Here is a 21,555-nt window from a genome sequence, read left to right as displayed (position 1 = left end):
ACATTTTTTTAAATGACTGGCCAATACGCAACTTAAGCTTTTCCTCCCCGTTTTTTCACCTGCCTCAACCTTGGCAGGTGAGAGAAGTGCACGTTGCATTAGCCACTTCCCTGGCTCGTACGTGCTGTTAGCACCCTTGGAAATGCTTCAGGAGTATAAAAAGGTAAAGCATAAAAGTTGGTTTCTCCTAATATTAGGTTTCATTAAAAAGTCTTTCCCAGATTATGTCACGTTGGACTAAAAATTGATTCTACCAGAAAGCTCGAGTGAGATCGTCAGATATGAGCAGACACTGCGGTTTCTTTCACTTGTTCCGCTCAATCAGAATAAATTAAAAAAAAAAGCACGTCTTACTAGATGCCCATTAAATTTTCCCAGTGTTTTTGAATATACCTTCTTATCAATGCTGATTACTACAATGTGTGTCTAAATAAAAGCTCCTCTTCATAATCAAATTCCTCCTCCTTCCTGATTCATTAAATGAGGTCACAGCCCAGCATTTGAATCCAGGGATGTGAATTGTGACAACACTCTTAAAATAATTGGGTAGGTGGGTATGGGGGTGGCTGATAAGGAAAAACGCTACTATTTATTTTAGATAAATGGGTCATCAGAAATAAGAGGAAATGGAATGAACAGGAGAGCAGACAAATGGGATTCACACAAAGCAGTTGTTAAAGTTCACTTCCTGCAGGCTGAAGGGATGAAATACTTTCAACAGGGCAAATCAAAGGCTGGAAATTTTAATTTGCCGCATCATCGTTCGCTTTATTGACTGACAGAAGCATTTAAACAGGCCTTTCAGGGAGCAAAGGCAACGCATGACTTAGAGGAGCACCTAGAACTTTACACACGATCTTCATATTTGTCTCTATGAAAAAACACGTGCTAATTTTATATTCTAGTTAATTGGGCAAGAAAGGTCACGCCGTGGCACAGAGAACATCTTGTATAAAGCTCAGCGACTCTCCAGCCTTCGCGCAGGATGTCATTATATTGCTAGGAGGCCAATTCCACAGATGAAGAATGCAAAGCTCCAGCCGTAATTGCAGCACACTTAAAGGTCAGAGTCTCTGAGACTTTTAAGGCTGCAGAGATGCTTATTAAAGTGAAGATGCGACCTGGACAATAGTGGGGAACAATCCCTACAGAGGACGGAAAAAAAGGTGAAACAAACAAGAAGGAAGATGGGGTAAGAAGGCCCCAAGAGGGTGGCTTTGCTGTGAGCACCTGCACACGTCCAGCAACATCAACTGCAGCAGTTCTTAATGGCTGTTAGAATCAAGGAAGAGCAGGAGCTTATCTGGTCCATTAAGAGCCTGTTACTTTGGGAAGCATTTACATTTAAGGCCCTTGTCCAACATATACAAGTACTGCATCTACTTCAAAGGTAAGAGAAAAATACTGAGAGAAAAACAACCAGGAGACCATCCTATAGACATGTTAATGTCTATATCAGTATACAATGCACTCGTGTGTTAAATATAGGACACCAACTGCATCTGAAGTCAATGCCGTGAAAATAAATCAAGGAGTGTTTTGTGCTCGAGACTCAGGGGTGCTCATCATCATCCTTCCTACCTGTGGATGAAGTTCTTCTTCTCCAGGTACTCCATGGCTGAGGAGATCTGGGTCGCCATGTAGAGCAGCACCACAGCGTTCACCTCCTGCCGGTTACACTCCCGCAGATAATCCAGCAGATTCCCGTACGTCATGAACTCCGTGATGATGTAGAAAGGAGGTTCCCGTGTGCACACCCCTAGGGACCAGCATAAAGTTTGCAATGAGTGCTTGAAAATAGCAGTGGATCTTCAGGTTTTGTCCTCTAGGGTAATTTTATACTTCTAGAAGGCAGAAATATGGGGCTCGCGCAAAGAATGAGTTCTGCTTGGAGTTGGTTAATAGAGGGTTTTAATTTCCTGCTTCAGGCTCTGGCAAGTTAAACATTAGGGAGACGAGATCATTAAAAATCATGTATTAGTAGTACAAATTGTGAATTTTGCCAGACAATAAGTGTCTGTATTTAAAGCCTTGGTATGGTAAGCAGCTTATCTGCTCCTTAACATCCATATCACTGCACAAGGGTTTAGTCCAAATCCCTCTGCTTGGTATTTATCACTTACCTAATAATTGCACCAAGTTCGGATGCTTGATCTCCTTCATTACTGCAGCTTCTTTCAAGAACTCTTCCACCTCCATGGTATCCTCCTGCAGAACAATGGTAAAGCTTTGGCAAGGATAGCACACAAAGGAGGAAGAGATTTTTATACCAGGACACAAAAAGAACCGAAAACTGACAACATAAGCCAGAGTTCTTTTAAGGTAATTTTTCCCTGTAGCCACATCACAATGCCAAGGAGTTAGGAACGTTGTGATTCTTATAGGATTTTTTAAAAAATATATTTTTATCATTCTTATTCTAACAGAGCTTTTTGGGGCAAGAAAATCCATATCCCTTTTGTGAAGGGCCTCTCACAGGATCACTCGAGTTGAAAAGGAAAAATGTGCTTGTTCCTAACAGAAAAAAAAGAAGATAACATGAAATAAAAAGTACAGAAAAGAAAAGAAACAAGAACGAGCATAAAAGGAAGGGTAACGCCGCAATCTGAGGAGCTGCTGAAACGTGGGCCCCCAGTTTCACTGGGCAGGAACAAGAAATCCTCACTTTCCGAAGGGGGGGCCGTGACGGGGGGCAGCCACCCCATCACCGAGAGCCCGGGGTTTCACAGATTTCATTTCTGGCATTTAGAGCCTGACCCGTGACGTAACCGTTCTGGGCAGACGTGTCACTACCTATTTGTTGAACGCCACGGAGTTGCTTGGCACAACACAAAACCCAGGAAGATACAATCTTGCTCAAAAAGACATATTTTCTGAAGCAAATACGCCCCAAATGGCCGGAAGGTCATTTCAAAGTGGTGTAAAAAAAATACAGATCTATTCCTCAAGCAATGTTTCTTTCTATATCCATATTTTTTTTTCCATTGGTGGATTAATGTTGACAGGCTACATGGACAAAGTGTTTTAAGGAAGGATTGGAAAGGATTTACTGCTGCTGGTGAGAATGATAACAGTGGGCTGTCACTGTAAGATCCAGGCAGCTCTCTGCTTTGCAGCGAGGAGGGAGAACCTTTTTCAAACAGTTTCATTCAATCATTTACTATTCGTTGCCAATTAGCTTGATTGGCAGCTGTGATTTGCTGAACATGCTCTGTCAAAGCTAATAGCCCAAAGGTCCTCCTGAGCAGAACCTTAAACTGTTTTCTTTGGCAAAGGAGACTGGGTTAATAATCCAGGTTGCAAAATTACCCAAAATGCACATTTATCTTATGCAAACTCCAAAAGGTTGCTCCTCTGCAGAGCCATTCCACAGTTCTAAATCTCTTACCTCTCAGTGGCCAAATTAATAGGAAGGACACATACAGAGAGCTACTGTAACAATGATTTCTCTGAAAATCTGATCCCAGGCAAAGGACCAAGCTTAATCAGCTTCTATCTTCCACTCTATAAAACCAGGGAAGAAATAAACCAATTCTGGCTACATGATATTTTCCTAGCAGAGCACAAGACCGTGCCACAGCATTGAGGGATTTCCTACCTGTGGATGAAGTTCTTCTTCTCCAGGTACTCCATGGCTGAGGAGATCTGGGTCGCCATGTAGAGCAGCACCACAGCGTTCACCTCCTGCCGGTTACACTCCCGCAGATAATCCAGCAGATTCCCGTACGTCATGAACTCCGTGATGATGTAGAAAGGAGGTTCCCGTGTGCACACCCCTAGGGACCAGCATAAAGTTTGCAATGAGTGCTTGAAAATAGCAGTGGATCTTCAGGTTTTGTCCTCTAGGGTAATTTTATACTTCTAGAAGGCAGAAATATGGGGCTCGCGCAAAGAATGAGTTCTGCTTGGAGTTGGTTAATAGAGGGTTTTAATTTCCTGCTTCAGGCTCTGGCAAGTTAAACATTAGGGAGACGAGATCATTAAAAATCATGTATTAGTAGTACAAATTGTGAATTTTGCCAGACAATAAGTGTCTGTATTTAAAGCCTTGGTATGGTAAGCAGCTTATCTGCTCCTTAACATCCATATCACTGCACAAGGGTTTAGTCCAAATCCCTCTGCTTGGTATTTATCACTTACCTAATAATTGCACCAAGTTCGGATGCTTGATCTCCTTCATTACTGCAGCTTCTTTCAAGAACTCTTCCACCTCCATGGTATCCTCCTGCAGAACAATGGTAAAGCTTTGGCAAGGATAGCACACAAAGGAGGAAGAGATTTTTATACCAGGACACAAAAAGAACCGAAAACTGACAACATAAGCCAGAGTTCTTTTAAGGTAATTTTTCCCTGTAGCCACATCACAATGCCAAGGAGTTAGGAACGTTGTGATTCTTATAGGATTTTTTAAAAAATATATTTTTATCATTCTTATTCTAACAGAGCTTTTTGGGGCAAGAAAATCCATATCCCTTTTGTGAAGGGCCTCTCACAGGATCACTCGAGTTGAAAAGGAAAAATGTGCTTGTTCCTAACAGAAAAAAAAGAAGATAACATGAAATAAAAAGTACAGAAAAGAAAAGAAACAAGAACGAGCATAAAAGGAAGGGTAACGCCGCAATCTGAGGAGCTGCTGAAACGTGGGCCCCCAGTTTCACTGGGCAGGAACAAGAAATCCTCACTTTCCGAAGGGGGGGCCGTGACGGGGGGCAGCCACCCCATCACCGAGAGCCCGGGGTTTCACAGATTTCATTTCTGGCATTTAGAGCCTGACCCGTGACGTAACCGTTCTGGGCAGACGTGTCACTACCTATTTGTTGAACGCCACGGAGTTGCTTGGCACAACACAAAACCCAGGAAGATACAATCTTGCTCAAAAAGACATATTTTCTGAAGCAAATACGCCCCAAATGGCCGGAAGGTCATTTCAAAGTGGTGTAAAAAAAATACAGATCTATTCCTCAAGCAATGTTTCTTTCTATATCCATATTTTTTTTTCCATTGGTGGATTAATGTTGACAGGCTACATGGACAAAGTGTTTTAAGGAAGGATTGGAAAGGATTTACTGCTGCTGGTGAGAATGATAACAGTGGGCTGTCACTGTAAGATCCAGGCAGCTCTCTGCTTTGCAGCGAGGAGGGAGAACCCTTTTCAAACAGTTTCATTCAATCATTTACTATTCGTTGCCAATTAGCTTGATTGGCAGCTGTGATTTGCTGAACATGCTCTGTCAAAGCTAATAGCCCAAAGGTCCTCCTGAGCAGAACCTTAAACTGTTTTCTTTGGCAAAGGAGACTGGGTTAATAATCCAGGTTGCAAAATTACCCAAAATGCACATTTATCTTATGCAAACTCCAAAAGGTTGCTCCTCTGCAGAGCCATTCCACAGTTCTAAATCTCTTACCTCTCAGTGGCCAAATTAATAGGAAGGACACATACAGAGAGCTACTGTTACAATGATTTCTCTGAAAATCTGATCCCAGGCAAAGGACCAAGCTTAATCAGCTTCTATCTTCCACTCTATAAAACCAGGGAAGAAATAAAACAATTCTGGCTACATGATATTTTCCTCACAGAGCACAGGACCGTGCCACGGCATTGAGGGACCACCCCTAGGGACCAGCATAAAGTTTGCAATGAGTGCTTGAAAATAGCAGTGGATCTTCAGGTTTTGTCCTCTAGGGTAATTTTATACTTCTAGAAGGCAGAAATATGGGGCTCGCGCAAAGAATGAGTTCTGCTTGGAGTTGGTTAATAGAGGGTTTTAATTTCCTGCTTCAGGCTCTGGCAAGTTAAACATTAGGGAGACGAGATCATTAAAAATCATGTATTAGTAGTACAAATTGTGAATTTTGCCAGACAATAAGTGTCTGTATTTAAAGCCTTGGTATGGTAAGCAGCTTATCTGCTCCTTAACATCCATATCACTGCACAAGGGTTTAGTCCAAATCCCTCTGCTTGGTATTTATCACTTACCTAATAATTGCACCAAGTTCGGATGCTTGATCTCCTTCATTACTGCAGCTTCTTTCAAGAACTCTTCCACCTCCATGGTATCCTCCTGCAGAACAATGGTAAAGCTTTGGCAAGGATAGCACACAAAGGAGGAAGAGATTTTTATACCAGGACACAAAAAGAACCGAAAACTGACAACATAAGCCAGAGTTCTTTTAAGGTAATTTTTCCCTGTAGCCACATCACAATGCCAAGGAGTTAGGAACGTTGTGATTCTTATAGGATTTTTTAAAAAATATATTTTTATCATTCTTATTCTAACAGAGCTTTTTGGGGCAAGAAAATCCATATCCCTTTTGTGAAGGGCCTCTCACAGGATCACTCGAGTTGAAAAGGAAAAATGTGCTTGTTCCTAACAGAAAAAAAAGAAGATAACATGAAATAAAAAGTACAGAAAAGAAAAGAAACAAGAACGAGCATAAAAGGAAGGGTAACGCCGCAATCTGAGGAGCTGCTGAAACGTGGGCCCCCAGTTTCACTGGGCAGGAACAAGAAATCCTCACTTTCCGAAGGGGGGGCCGTGACGGGGGGCAGCCACCCCATCACCGAGAGCCCGGGGTTTCACAGATTTCATTTCTGGCATTTAGAGCCTGACCCGTGACGTAACCGTTCTGGGCAGACGTGTCACTACCTATTTGTTGAACGCCACGGAGTTGCTTGGCACAACACAAAACCCAGGAAGATACAATCTTGCTCAAAAAGACATATTTTCTGAAGCAAATACGCCCCAAATGGCCGGAAGGTCATTTCAAAGTGGTGTAAAAAAAATACAGATCTATTCCTCAAGCAATGTTTCTTTCTATATCCATATTTTTTTTTCCATTGGTGGATTAATGTTGACAGGCTACATGGACAAAGTGTTTTAAGGAAGGATTGGAAAGGATTTACTGCTGCTGGTGAGAATGATAACAGTGGGCTGTCACTGTAAGATCCAGGCAGCTCTCTGCTTTGCAGCGAGGAGGGAGAACCTTTTTCAAACAGTTTCATTCAATCATTTACTATTCGTTGCCAATTAGCTTGATTGGCAGCTGTGATTTGCTGAACATGCTCTGTCAAAGCTAATAGCCCAAAGGTCCTCCTGAGCAGAACCTTAAACTGTTTTCTTTGGCAAAGGAGACTGGGTTAATAATCCAGGTTGCAAAATTACCCAAAATGCACATTTATCTTATGCAAACTCCAAAAGGTTGCTCCTCTGCAGAGCCATTCCACAGTTCTAAATCTCTTACCTCTCAGTGGCCAAATTAATAGGAAGGACACATACAGAGAGCTACTGTAACAATGATTTCTCTGAAAATCTGATCCCAGGCAAAGGACCAAGCTTAATCAGCTTCTATCTTCCACTCTATAAAACCAGGGAAGAAATAAACCAATTCTGGCTACATGATATTTTCCTAGCAGAGCACAAGACCGTGCCACAGCATTGAGGGATACCAGGGCTGCATGTTGCCCAGTTTAAAACACAGGCTTCTCTGCTGGGGGAAAAAAATAAAAGGAAAAAGAAGAGGCAGTCCTAACAGATGAAGGCTGGGGGTGTGCAGTAAGAAATGTGCTGAGATGATCAGCTCAACCACTAAATGGCCCTCACCGGGGAGGAAGCCGTGGCCACCGTCACAGCAGGATGAGCTGGGTCCAGAGACCCACTCCCGGGCACTCATAGATCCAATGGTGTATTTTAATGGCAAACATCTAAGCACTGAAACGTTGTCCAGCACCTCCCAGTTAAAACACAGCTGAGGAACAGTGTGTGCTGCTCCGACTGCCTTCTTGCATGACGTAGTGTGTTTTGCACCAGCTCTGAGCTGTGTTTAGACATTGATACAAAACCCAACAACAAACGGGTGTTTGCAAGCATCGCTCTTCAAAAAGAAGTTGGAACCATTTATTATTTTTTTTTCTCGTTTAGTTTCCCCTCCCCTGTATCTCTCTTACAGAGATATCTGGATTAGATGGGGAAGGAACAAGAAGAACCATAAAAAGTTCTGAAAAATATCCTCTCAGAGGAAAATAAAATGAGTCATTTGAACGTTAGTGCAGGAGCTGCGGAGGGCTTGTTTTCCCCAGTCGAACTGGGATATAAACGTGATTTAAAAATGTTTCCCAAAACTTTGAAGAAAGCTATAATCCCACCTGTCAGGCACTAGACTGATGGATTTAAGGACGGTGGATTATAAATTTGCTTTTAAGGATGGGTTTAGTGCGCATAATTGCAGGTTGAAGTGTTTCTCAACTCTCTTTTTGGTTATTCTTACATTCCCTAGTGGAACATGCTGCTTCATACTACATTATGAACCACTTTTAGTCATGTTTCATTAAATATTTATTTGATATATTTGAAACAGTCATGGGTTGTATTAAGGTTTCTTCTTATGCACAAACAGATTTTATGGCGTACGATGCAATTTGCTTTTGTTGATGGGCTTCAGAGAGAAGGGAATGAAAGCAACCACTGCAGTTTGGAGCAAAATGAGAGATCTGAAGATGTTGAGTACCCTCACACCGCAACCAGAAGCAGGGAAGGAGATGAGATGTTAGAAAAGTCAACGTTCCTAGAAACAACTAGTCTCTCCTGTTGGTGATAAAGAGGCATTTTGTTCACTCTGGTCCCATCCCAGTTCCACCAGCATCGCAATGATCTGGAGTCAGCCCCATGGTCCCCAGCTCTGGCTCCAAGCAGGGACAACACTAGGTGTCACTCGCTCCCTGTGCAACCCAGCGCTGGGCTCTGCTCCGCCGGGGAGCAGCGACAGGAATCTCCAGAGTACAGAGAAGGCCAAAATGAAAAAATACTTTCTGCAACCATAGCAACCCTGAAATACCGAGGTAGCCGCCGCTCAGAGAGCAAGGAGGAAATATTTTCCCCAAATCAAGGAAATGTTCTTCCCCTGACACTAAAGCATCTACTTGGTTCTCTCCACTTCAGAATTTCCATTGCAAAAAAATGAAAAGAAACAAACAATAAACCCCGTTCTGTTTGTTTCTGCAAGACCAAACCACAGCCCCATCGGAGGAGAGAGAACACGGTGTCAAGTTAGCATAAACTCCTATTAAGCAATCAAATGCAATGTGTGTGGATGGTGCCAGAAGATCTCAAGACATTTTTATAAACATAAATGAATTAAGCAATGACCTTATGAACTTACAGAGCATTATTTGCATTTCAAGAGACAAGGAAACCAAGACACAGTAATCACGAAGCAGAGCCAGAAACAGAACTGATTATCCAGTTCCTCATTAAAGCCACTTACGAATTTTAATATATTTTAGCTTGGATACACTTTTTCCTCCTCTTGTATCTTTTGATAAAAAGCAGCTGTGAACAGTTGCTTAAGACTTCCAGGTATACAGGGAGCTTGCCCTTTGGGAAAGACGCCACATAAGACAGAAAATCAAAACATGTAAAGCCTCCCTGAAGCAAAGCCTTTGAATTTTGTGTTGACTGACTCACAATCCACAATTTTCCTTAATACACCAGCTTGTGCTAGTGTGTTCATCCGTGAACAGCTCACCTTCACCACACCCTGAACGTGAGACACCACGGCACTATTTACTTTTCTAAGGTTTCACCTGTTCTAAAGTAAAAATGGCACTGTTAACATCCTCCTTTGTTTAGATACAAGCGTTTCAGGTATCGCATAAACCCATAACGGGATCAAGCTCTTCCAAAAATACTCTATTCCAATTCTGCAGCACGGAAGGGAAGGGCCAAACTGTGTAGCCAGGGCTGAGGGCAGGCAGCCAGCCTGAACCCCGTTCCTGCTGAAAGGTGATTAATAGGAATGCTCAGAGTCTCGAGTCCTACCTTAAGAGTCTTCACAGCCACTGTAAGGTTGTACTTCTTCCAGACTCCTTCGTAGACCTCTCCGTACTGCCCTCCACCGAGCTTGTGCTTCATGGTGATGTCAGTTCTCTCTATCTCCCATTTGTCGTAGTTGGGAGACACACCATAAATGGTGGGCTTATTGCGTTTGGGCGCCGGGTAGTGCAAGGTGGTGATGAGCCCATCTGCAACAGTGGAATGATGATGGACCAACTCTGCCAAGGTGTTGAAGCGACTCTCTGAAGAGACATACAGCTAGGGAGCAGAAAGAAGGAGAAAGCTCGTTCACATGACGCCCATCAGAGCATTCATACGTAGAAGATACATTAGAAAACCGTGAAAGCAAAGTGTTGTATTGCTCCTACTCGAGCTGCAGGACTGTGAGCTCCACAAGCTCCATAGCTAGCTCTCAGCTAAGAACAACCAACGCTTACATGGGAAATGCATGGTTTCAGGAGAAAATACATGCACTTCGTTGAAAAAACATGGAAGGCATGACTGCAAATAGCATCAGAGTGGCATGCTGTTGCTTGAAATGTCTTTTTTCGAAAGGCTGGTCAGTCAAGACTGTGGGACATTTCCTGGAGACCAGGGGGTTGTCAACCTCGGTGTCTTGATTCCATTATTACTATTGGGATTATGACATTTTCACCTGCCTGAATCCTCCTTGAATTATCACAGTGGCTTCCCTGCCGCTGGCCTAAGCTTCTGCAGAGTGTTTTGGATGAAGTTGGGCAGTTGGTCTGCTCCATTCCCGTGACGGACACCAATCAATAACACAGAAGTAAAATCATTACCACTGACTGAAAACCTGCTGTGAGGCACGATAACCTGTATTTGTTACCTTTTTTAGCATTTATACAGAAGATCCATTTTAAGCCTAAAAGCCTACTAAAGATAACGGAGAAGTGACGGCTCCCTGCCACCAGAGCTTTCTATTTCCAGTTTTCACACTCAAGCCCAGTCTTCTGCTGGGCAAGGTGACAAAAGCTAGAAATTTAATTTTTAAAAAGGGATGCTGGTAACACCTGAAGGAGAAATCTTTGTATCGGAGTGCAAACAGCCTATGCTGGACACAGCACACAGAAGGTGGAAGAGCCCCATTTCTCACAAAGGATGAAGGTCTGGGGAGGGACAACCTCACAGGAAGAGCAGGACCGTGGCAGTCACCCAGATTTCTGCCCAGTCCACTGTGAAACGAGTGCAAGGCACTGGTCCTGCTGTGCACATGACATGCCAATACCTATGAACAAACTTCCCAAATGCTTCTGACTCACTGGATGTTCTCTCAGCAGCCTGTGCACGTGCAGTGCCCATCTGTCTGGGATTTCGGGAGGCCGGGAAGTTGACAGGGCTGCCAGGCACCCAAAAATCCCAGACTTGGGGTCGAATTCTGGTAGACAGAATTTTTGAATGGAAAAAGAAAATGCATCTGTGAAGCTCCAGTAAATGAAAGTGCCTCATCTCCTCAGCATCCTGCTTGTCCAAATCCCTACTTAAGTTTATGAAGATGAGACGCGTGCTTGTGTATGTGTGGTAACTACTACAGTCAGAATTGGAAAAACCTGCCAATCTGTGTATGTCATGGACTTATTTGAAAGAGCTGCAGGAAGGTAAAATGCTCAGCTTGGGGACACTGTGTAACCCAGAAAGGGGAAAACAAACTCAGACGTGAAGGTTTCACTACTGCAAGGCACAGGGTGGCTGTTGGCTTTCAAGCTATGGACCTTGCAACAGAATGATGCTCCCTGGAAGTTTTTTGGGAAGTGAATGCTCCATAGCATTTAGCATCCAAAAAAAGTTAGCCATGCTGTAGAAACCTGCCCTTCCAGTGTTGGGAAATCATAACCTCTGGTTAAAATGGCATTTCCTCTAGTGGCAATAGCACCTGGGCTTGGGGGAGTGGGAGACGCACAGTGGTCAACCTGTCCATAAGCCACTTGAGCTAAAACCATGCCATTAACTACTCTGGTGACAACACACACATGTTTGGATGCTCAAGGGCATTCAGGGCGGAAGGTTTTACACCCTGGGATGGAGAAATCTACTTTCCCTTCACTCTTGTTTTACTTTTGCTACACAGGAGTTAAAATAACTCCTATGGAAACATTATCTCCAGAAAATAAAGGCAGCCTCCTGGAGAGCACGTTCTCAACCCTTTACCAAAATGAGTCGGATATTTTTTTGGTAAAGTAACTGGACCAAATCTCATTTCAACACTATGATTAAAAACAAACAAACAAAAGACACCTTTCATGGTCAAAGAGGTGAAATCACCTTAAAAACAGATGTTCTGAGAACATAGAAGTGACAATATAAGAGGCTTTTAGAGCTGCATGGCTTGGACCACCAAGCATTAGCCAGTATAATCACAATTTAAAACAAGCCATACCTGTTTGGGAACGACTGGTAGCACCAGCAGTGGTTCAAGCACTTCACATGGATTAAAATAGAAAAGCACGGGTGTAGAAAACTACACTGAACTCCAGGATCACTTGGAAGTATTAGAGGAGTACGGAGAAGGAAGCTGCCCATGCTTTTATGATGGCTTATATATCAGAATCTCAAATCTCATGGAAACTAGAGATATCTCTATTTTGTGTGACAGACTATAGGATCTAGTTAGAGATGGAGAAAGAAATTTAAAAAATGGCCAAAGGTTTCACAGCAAATCCATGGCAGAATGGGGAACAGACTCAGGATAACTCTGTCTAGGCCACAGGACAACACTCTATGCCTTAACACACATGAATTTTGCCATTTACATGAAAAAATAAAGCCAACACCTCCGCCCACTACATGTGCTCACTTTGTAGGCAGAGTTTTTTTAACCTCTCCGTGATTACATCTCAACATTGACTTCTGAAGGCCTTACTTCCCAGTAGCACTACTGGAAATCAGAGTTATGCTGGGTTTAAATCTTCATCTGGAATGTGAAGCATGTATCCCAGGAAGATGGAGCAAGGAGCAGCTATGCACGGCACGCTGCCGGCGCAGCCCAGCCAGTCACAAACACACTGACTGTTCACTGCAACCTCCCTTCTCCGCTGACCCCCATTACCAAGCCTGAACTCGACCTGGTTTTTGGATAATTTCCCCCAAGAAAACAGGCTGGTGCTGCTGACTGTGCTCAAACAGAGGTAACGGGCAGCGTTTCTGCAGCACACGAGGCTGCGGTGGGACTCGGAGAGTTTGCTTCCCAGCTACGTTGTTGACACATTATTTGGGCAATTTTTGTACGCTGTCAGTCAGACTGTAACACTGGACCTGTTCCAAGGGGCTCTGCTGGTACAAGTTGGCCACACATCCGCAGCTTGTGTGGCCAAAAGAGACCACATCTCTTTTTCCTGCTGAGGGATGAGAGAAGGGAGGTAGAGTCAACAGACACAAAACCAGTCAGGATGGGTCATGTTAATGGAGCAGGTGCATGGCATTCATGTCACCAACACTCTTCTCGTGGCCCATTTGTGGGGTGAAGTGGGGATGCAAAGGAAGAACTTTTTTTGGGGTATGAGCTCATGGAGTCTTCAGAGATGCAGGACTCCATAAATGCACAAAAAAACCCCCAAAAAACCATTAAAAGGTGGTCCAGAAGAATATGACTCATTAAACTCAGAAATCAAGAAAACAATTCCTTAAGGTTTGTGGGTTTTTTTAAATTTGTTGAACCCCAATACGGTGCTAAAATTAAGACATACACATCTTTAATCTCTTCCTAGTACCTTCCATTTTTGCCATGGAAAAAGCCTGGGAGAGGCTGTGCGATGCACGGCACACCTCCACACCCAGCAGCGGTTGTTCCACGCGGTTCTCCAATACCTCTTTCTCCTGATAGTGTGTTCTTTCAGTCTCAGGATACGATTCCACCAAAGCCATTCATCCTTACTATGGCACTCGCAGATATTAAACTCCCTGGACAGGCTGAGTAATGATCCAGCAGGCTGGGAAGGCCCCAGGTGCTCAGGGAGTTGAAGGTAAGAGCTTTCCTTCGCTCTGCTGCGAAACAGGTAATAGAGTGCGACACGAGTGGCTCAGTGTGAGGGAACCTTCTCCAGCCGTCTCCCTCTCACAGGGAGAAAAGCAGGGATGTGTTTGCTGTCTCTCCTCCGAGCTCCTCGGCTTTGACACGCAGGGACAGGGTGCTGGGAGGGAGCAGCATCCCCCAGCCCAGCAGCAGAGCTGGGCAGCACGTCTGCCTCCGAGCTGTTGCAAATCACTGCCCGGCTCATTAACACAAATCAAAAAATGATGGGGCTTAACACGCCAGGCTGCAAACTGCAGCACCTGATGCATGGACGTGGCAAATGGCACCTTCTGAAGGGATGCCCTTGGCATGACCACAGGGAGGACTGTGACTACCTCCTGGCTCCAACGAAGAGCCAAAGCCCAGGAGCCACAGCTCTTGGTCACTGTCACTTCTTAATTCTGAATTTCCAACCACCATCAGCTGCAGATCTGCTTTATGAATTGTGCTGACCTGCACCTTTTCTCAAAGACACCAATTCAAGCAACTTTGTAGAAAATCAACAGTTAACCCGGCCAATACAGACTTGAACACATCACTGTAGCTCTGCAGAACTGGTTTTGGGGTAAAACCAGCTCTGATGGGATGAAAGCCTTCATATGCCAAACCCTTTTCCAACTAGGACGGAGAACACGTGCTATCACATCACAGACACATGCTTATTTACACCAGCTGAAGGAGGCCCGGGTTCAAAATGTTCATATGTGAACATTGCTCATCTGCCAGCATCAATGTAAATTGAAGGAATATCAACTACAGAGACAGGAGGAGGAATAATATCTGATTGCCACGGAGTCCTCCATGAATGCTGCACGTCAGCATTTCCCAGTGCTGATAGAACCACAGAGTGTGTCCACACTGGAGGAAAGAGGAAGAATCAAAATACTGTAATACTTGGAAATACATTGCTGTAAATAACATGGCCAGAATTGTCTCAATTACAACCTGTTCGTTAAAGCAGACAAAAAGTATTTCATTATTGAATAAAATCCGTTTATCTTATTAAAGGTTTTAGAGTGCTGAGTCTGATAAATACGAAACACTATACATTGGTTCCCTGTGTTTTCATACTGAAGATTTTGCTTTAAGAAGAATAAAGCTCCCGCAGGACAAGGGAAAATTGGCCATGGCGGGCCACTACTATACTTGATTTATTTTATTTTTTCCTTTTGAAGTATTTTAATGGCACAGAATCTGCCATCTACCAGATGCTGGCAAGAAGAGCCTCAGCAGCCATGCTCCAGACCCACACTTCAACTTCTGCACAGGATCTAAAGAGACACTGCTTAAAATAGATTCGTTAAAAACAAGATTTTCCGAAATCCAATGCCAGCAGAAATGTTTCCATGAAATTCAAACAAAAATCTGTGGAAAACTACACTTTTATGCTAACATTTCTCTGCAGCATCCACAAAGCACAGCATTGCAACACTGCTACAGCACATAATGATCTAGGGGGGGGGAAATGAAGAAACTAGAGACTGGGCCCATATAAAAGTGAAAGTGCCTACCCTTCTCCAAGGATCACGCTGAAATACTGTAGAGAAATCAAAAGAGTAGTTAAAAATACTTCAGAATAGCTCAAAAAGCATTCTGTCCCTAATATTTACAGGATTATTAGCAACAGGCACTGACTTTTCTGATTTGGGAGTTGAAGAGATTATCTTTTCAACATATGGGACAAGAATTAATCCTCAGAATATCTTAATAATGATATTTATTACATTCAGGTCTGATGTGATTTTAGTGTCTCCTACTTTAAAGTGTTTCACTACTGAGCTGTATCACACCTCACCAGCAGTTTGCTACAGGAGTGAACCTGTTTCATCACAGACGTGGCAGCCACAGTCTATTGCAATTAGAGATGATGAACGTTGGTTAATTTCCTGCTTCAGGCTCTGGCAAGTTAAACATTAGGGAGACGAGATCATTAAAAATCATGTATTAGTAGTACAAATTGTGAATTTTGCCAGACAATAAGTGTCTGTATTTAAAGCCTTGGTATGGTAAGCAGCTTATCTGCTCCTTAACATCCATATCACTGCACAAGGGTTTAGTCCAAATCCCTCTGCTTGGTATTTATCACTTACCTAATAATTGCACCAAGTTCGGATGCTTGATCTCCTTCATTACTGCAGCTTCTTTCAAGAACTCTTCCACCTCCATGGTATCCTCCTGCAGAACAATGGTAAAGCTTTGGCAAGGATAGCACACAAAGGAGGAAGAGATTTTTATACCAGGACACAAAAAGAACCGAAAACTGACAACATAAGCCAGAGTTCTTTTAAGGTAATTTTTCCCTGTAGCCACATCACAATGCCAAGGAGTTAGGAACGTTGTGATTCTTATAGGATTTTTTAAAAAATATATTTTTATCATTCTTATTCTAACAGAGCTTTTTGGGGCAAGAAAATCCATATCCCTTTTGTGAAGGGCCTCTCACAGGATCACTCGAGTTGAAAAGGAAAAATGTGCTTGTTCCTAACAGAAAAAAAAGAAGATAACATGAAATAAAAAGTACAGAAAAGAAAAGAAACAAGAACGAGCATAAAAGGAAGGGTAACGCCGCAATCTGAGGAGCTGCTGAAACGTGGGCCCCCAGTTTCACTGGGCAGGAACAAGAAATCCTCACTTTCCGAAGGGGGGGCCGTGACGGGGGGCAGCCACCCCATCACCGAGAGCCCGGGGTTTCACAGATTTCATTTCTGGCATTTAGAGCCTGACCCGTGACGTAACCGTTCTGGGCAGACGTGTCACTACCTATTTGTTGAACGCCACGGAGTTGCTTGGCACAACACAAAACCCAGGAAGATACAATCTTGCTCAAAAAGACATATTTTCTGAAGCAAATACGCCCCAAATGGCCGGAAGGTCATTTCAAAGTGGTGTAAAAAAAATACAGATCTATTCCTCAAGCAATGTTTCTTTCTATATCCATATTTTTTTTTCCATTGGTGGATTAATGTTGACAGGCTACATGGACAAAGTGTTTTAAGGAAGGATTGGAAAGGATTTACTGCTGCTGGTGAGAATGATAACAGTGGGCTGTCACTGTAAGATCCAGGCAGCTCTCTGCTTTGCAGCGAGGAGGGAGAACCTTTTTCAAACAGTTTCATTCAATCATTTACTATTCGTTGCCAATTAGCTTGATTGGCAGCTGTGATTTGCTGAACATGCTCTGTCAAAGCTAATAGCCCAAAGGTCCTCCTGAGCAGAACCTTAAACTGTTTTCTTTGGCAAAGGAGACTGGGTTAATAATCCAGGTTGCAAAATTACCCAAAATGCACATTTATCTTATGCAAACTCCAAAAGGTTGCTCCTCTGCAGAGCCATTCCACAGTTCTAAATCTCTTACCTCTCAGTGGCCAAATTAATAGGAAGGACACATACAGAGAGCTACTGTTACAATGATTTCTCTGAAAATCTGATCCCAGGCAAAGGACCAAGCTTAATCAGCTTCTATCTTCCACTCTATAAAACCAGGGAAGAAATAAAACAATTCTGGCTACATGATATTTTCCTCACAGAGCACAGGACCGTGCCACGGCATTGAGGGACACCAGGGCTGCATGTTGCCCAGTTTAAAACACAGGCTTCTCTGCTGGGGGAAAAAAATAAAAGGAAAAAGAAGAGGCAGTCCTAACAGATGAAGGCTGGGGGTGTGCAGTAAGAAATGTGCTGAGATGATCAGCTCAACCACTAAATGGCCCTCACCGGGGAGGAAGCCGTGGCCACCGTCACAGCAGGATGAGCTGGGTCCAGCGACCCACTCCCGGGCACTCATAGATCCAATGGTGTATTTTAATGGCAAACATCTAAGCACTGAAACGTTGTCCAGCACCTCCCAGTTAAAACACAGCTGAGGAACAGTGTGTGCTGCTCCGACTGCCTTCTTGCATGACGTAGTGTGTTTTGCACCAGCTCTGAGCTGTGTTTAGACATTGATACAAAACCCAACAACAAACGGGTGTTTGCAAGCATCGCTCTTCAAAAAGAAGTTGGAACCATTTATTTTTTTTTTTTCTCGTTTAGTTTCCCCTCCCCTGTATCTCTCTTACAGAGATATCTGGATTAGATGGGGAAGGAACAAGAAGAACCATAAAAAGTTCTGAAAAATATCCTCTCAGAGGAAAATAAAATGAGTCATTTGAACGTTAGTGCAGGAGCTGCGGAGGGCTTGTTTTCCCCAGTCGAACTGGGATATAAACGTGATTTAAAAATGTTTCCCAAAACTTTGAAGAAAGCTATAATCCCACCTGTCAGGCACTAGACTGATGGATTTAAGGACGGTGGATTATAAATTTGCTTTTAAGGATGGGTTTAGTGCGCATAATTGCAGGTTGAAGTGTTTCTCAACTCTCTTTTTGGTTATTCTTACATTCCCTAGTGGAACATGCTGCTTCATACTACATTATGAACCACTTTTAGTCATGTTTCATTAAATATTTATTTGATATATTTGAAACAGTCATGGGTTGTATTAAGGTTTCTTCTTATGCACAAACAGATTTTATGGCGTACGATGCAATTTGCTTTTGTTGATGGGCTTCAGAGGGAAGGGAATGAAAGCAACCACTGCAGTTTGGAGCAAAATGAGAGATCTGAAGATGTTGAGTACCCTCACACCGCAACCAGAAGCAGGGAAGGAGATGAGATGTTAGAAAAGTCAACGTTCCTAGAAACAACTAGTCTCTCCTGTTGGTGATAAAGAGGCATTTTGTTCACTCTGGTCCCATCCCAGTTCCACCAGCATCGCAATGATCTGGAGTCAGCCCCATGGTCCCCAGCTCTGGCTCCAAGCAGGGACAACACTAGGTGTCACTCGCTCCCTGTGCAACCCAGCGCTGGGCTCTGCTCCGCCGGGGAGCAGCGACAGGAATCTCCAGAGTACAGAGAAGGCCAAAATGAAAAAATACTTTCTGCAACCATAGCAACCCTGAAATACCGAGGTAGCCGCCGCTCAGAGAGCAAGGAGGAAATATTTTCCCCAAATCAAGGAAATGTTCTTCCCCTGACACTAAAGCATCTACTTGGTTCTCTCCACTTCAGAATTTCCATTGCAAAAAAATGAAAAGAAACAAACAATAAACCCCGTTCTGTTTGTTTCTGCAAGACCAAACCACAGCCCCATCGGAGGAGAGAGAACACGGTGTCAAGTTAGCATAAACTCCTATTAAGCAATCAAATGCAATGTGTGTGGATGGTGCCAGAAGATCTCAAGACATTTTTATAAACATAAATGAATTAAGCAATGACCTTATGAACTTACAGAGCATTATTTGCATTTCAAGAGACAAGGAAACCAAGACACAGTAATCACGAAGCAGAGCCAGAAACAGAACTGATTATCCAGTTCCTCATTAAAGCCACTTACGAATTTTAATATATTTTAGCTTGGATACACTTTTTCCTCCTCTTGTATCTTTTGATAAAAAGCAGCTGTGAACAGTTGCTTAAGACTTCCAGGTATACAGGGAGCTTGCCCTTTGGGAAAGACGCCACATAAGACAGAAAATCAAAACATGTAAAGCCTCCCTGAAGCAAAGCCTTTGAATTTTGTGTTGACTGACTCACAATCCACAATTTTCCTTAATACACCAGCTTGTGCTAGTGTGTTCATCCGTGAACAGCTCACCTTCACCACACCCTGAACGTGAGACACCACGGCACTATTTACTTTTCTAAGGTTTCACCTGTTCTAAAGTAAAAATGGCACTGTTAACATCCTCCTTTGTTTAGATACAAGCGTTTCAGGTATCGCATAAACCCATAACGGGATCAAGCTCTTCCAAAAATACTCTATTCCAATTCTGCAGCACGGAAGGGAAGGGCCAAACTGTGTAGCCAGGGCTGAGGGCAGGCAGCCAGCCTGAACCCCGTTCCTGCTGAAAGGTGATTAATAGGAATGCTCAGAGTCTCGAGTCCTACCTTAAGAGTCTTCACAGCCACTGTAAGGTTGTACTTCTTCCAGACTCCTTCGTAGACCTCTCCGTACTGCCCTCCACCGAGCTTGTGCTTCATGGTGATGTCAGTTCTCTCTATCTCCCATTTGTCGTAGTTGGGAGACACACCATAAATGGTGGGCTTATTGCGTTTGGGCGCCGGGTAGTGCAAGGTGGTGATGAGCCCATCTGCAACAGTGGAATGATGATGGACCAACTCTGCCAAGGTGTTGAAGCGACTCTCTGAAGAGACATACAGCTAGGGAGCAGAAAGAAGGAGAAAGCTCGTTCACATGACGCCCATCAGAGCATTCATACGTAGAAGATACATTAGAAAACCGTGAAAGCAAAGTGTTGTATTGCTCCTACTCGAGCTGCAGGACTGTGAGCTCCACAAGCTCCATAGCTAGCTCTCAGCTAAGAACAACCAACGCTTACATGGGAAATGCATGGTTTCAGGAGAAAATACATGCACTTCGTTGAAAAAACATGGAAGGCATGACTGCAAATAGCATCAGAGTGGCATGCTGTTGCTTGAAATGTCTTTTTTCGAAAGGCTGGTCAGTCAAGACTGTGGGACATTTCCTGGAGACCAGGGGGTTGTCAACCTCGGTGTCTTGATTCCATTATTACTATTGGGATTATGACATTTTCACCTGCCTGAATCCTCCTTGAATTATCACAGTGGCTTCCCTGCCGCTGGCCTAAGCTTCTGCAGAGTGTTTTGGATGAAGTTGGGCAGTTGGTCTGCTCCATTCCCGTGACGGACACCAATCAATAACACAGAAGTAAAATCATTACCACTGACTGAAAACCTGCTGTGAGGCACGATAACCTGTATTTGTTACCTTTTTTAGCATTTATACAGAAGATCCATTTTAAGCCTAAAAGCCTACTAAAGATAACGGAGAAGTGACGGCTCCCTGCCACCAGAGCTTTCTATTTCCAGTTTTCACACTCAAGCCCAGTCTTCTGCTGGGCAAGGTGACAAAAGCTAGAAATTTAATTTTTAAAAAGGGATGCTGGTAACACCTGAAGGAGAAATCTTTGTATCGGAGTGCAAACAGCCTATGCTGGACACAGCACACAGAAGGTGGAAGAGCCCCATTTCTCACAAAGGATGAAGGTCTGGGGAGGGACAACCTCACAGGAAGAGCAGGACCGTGGCAGTCACCCAGATTTCTGCCCAGTCCACTGTGAAACGAGTGCAAGGCACTGGTCCTGCTGTGCACATGACATGCCAATACCTATGAACAAACTTCCCAAATGCTTCTGACTCACTGGATGTTCTCTCAGCAGCCTGTGCACGTGCAGTGCCCATCTGTCTGGGATTTCGGGAGGCCGGGAAGTTGACAGGGCTGCCAGGCACCCAAAAATCCCAGACTTGGGGTCGAATTCTGGTAGACAGAATTTTTGAATGGAAAAAGAAAATGCATCTGTGAAGCTCCAGTAAATGAAAGTGCCTCATCTCCTCAGCATCCTGCTTGTCCAAATCCCTACTTAAGTTTATGAAGATGAGACGCGTGCTTGTGTATGTGTGGTAACTACTACAGTCAGAATTGGAAAAACCTGCCAATCTGTGTATGTCATGGACTTATTTGAAAGAGCTGCAGGAAGGTAAAATGCTCAGCTTGGGGACACTGTGTAACCCAGAAAGGGGAAAACAAACTCAGACGTGAAGGTTTCACTACTGCAAGGCACAGGGTGGCTGTTGGCTTTCAAGCTATGGACCTTGCAACAGAATGATGCTCCCTGG

General features: G+C 43.6%; 1 protein-coding gene across 1 annotated transcript in view; it reads right to left on the bottom strand.

Annotated features, from left to right (window-relative positions):
- The window catches only part of ABL1 (ABL proto-oncogene 1, non-receptor tyrosine kinase), a 118,352-nt gene that overhangs the window by 22,048 nt on the left and 74,749 nt on the right, over positions 1-21,555 (bottom strand). Inside the window, exons 4-6 of the mRNA XM_014942958.1 lie at positions 19,786-20,058; positions 15,948-16,032; positions 3,599-3,776 (exon numbers count right to left, since the gene is read on the bottom strand). Of these exons, the coding sequence (XP_014798444.1) occupies positions 3,599-3,776; positions 15,948-16,032; positions 19,786-20,058 (536 nt within the window). The remainder of the gene's footprint in view (positions 1-3,598; positions 3,777-15,947; positions 16,033-19,785; positions 20,059-21,555) is intronic.

Source organism: Calidris pugnax, unplaced genomic scaffold (assembly GCF_001431845.1).
Source record: "Calidris pugnax isolate Ruff unplaced genomic scaffold, ASM143184v1 scaffold102, whole genome shotgun sequence".
Classification (NCBI taxonomy): Eukaryota; Metazoa; Chordata; class Aves; order Charadriiformes; family Scolopacidae; genus Calidris; species Calidris pugnax.
Note: the sequence above shows the minus strand (reverse complement) of the source record. Positions and strands in the feature narration are given on the sequence as shown.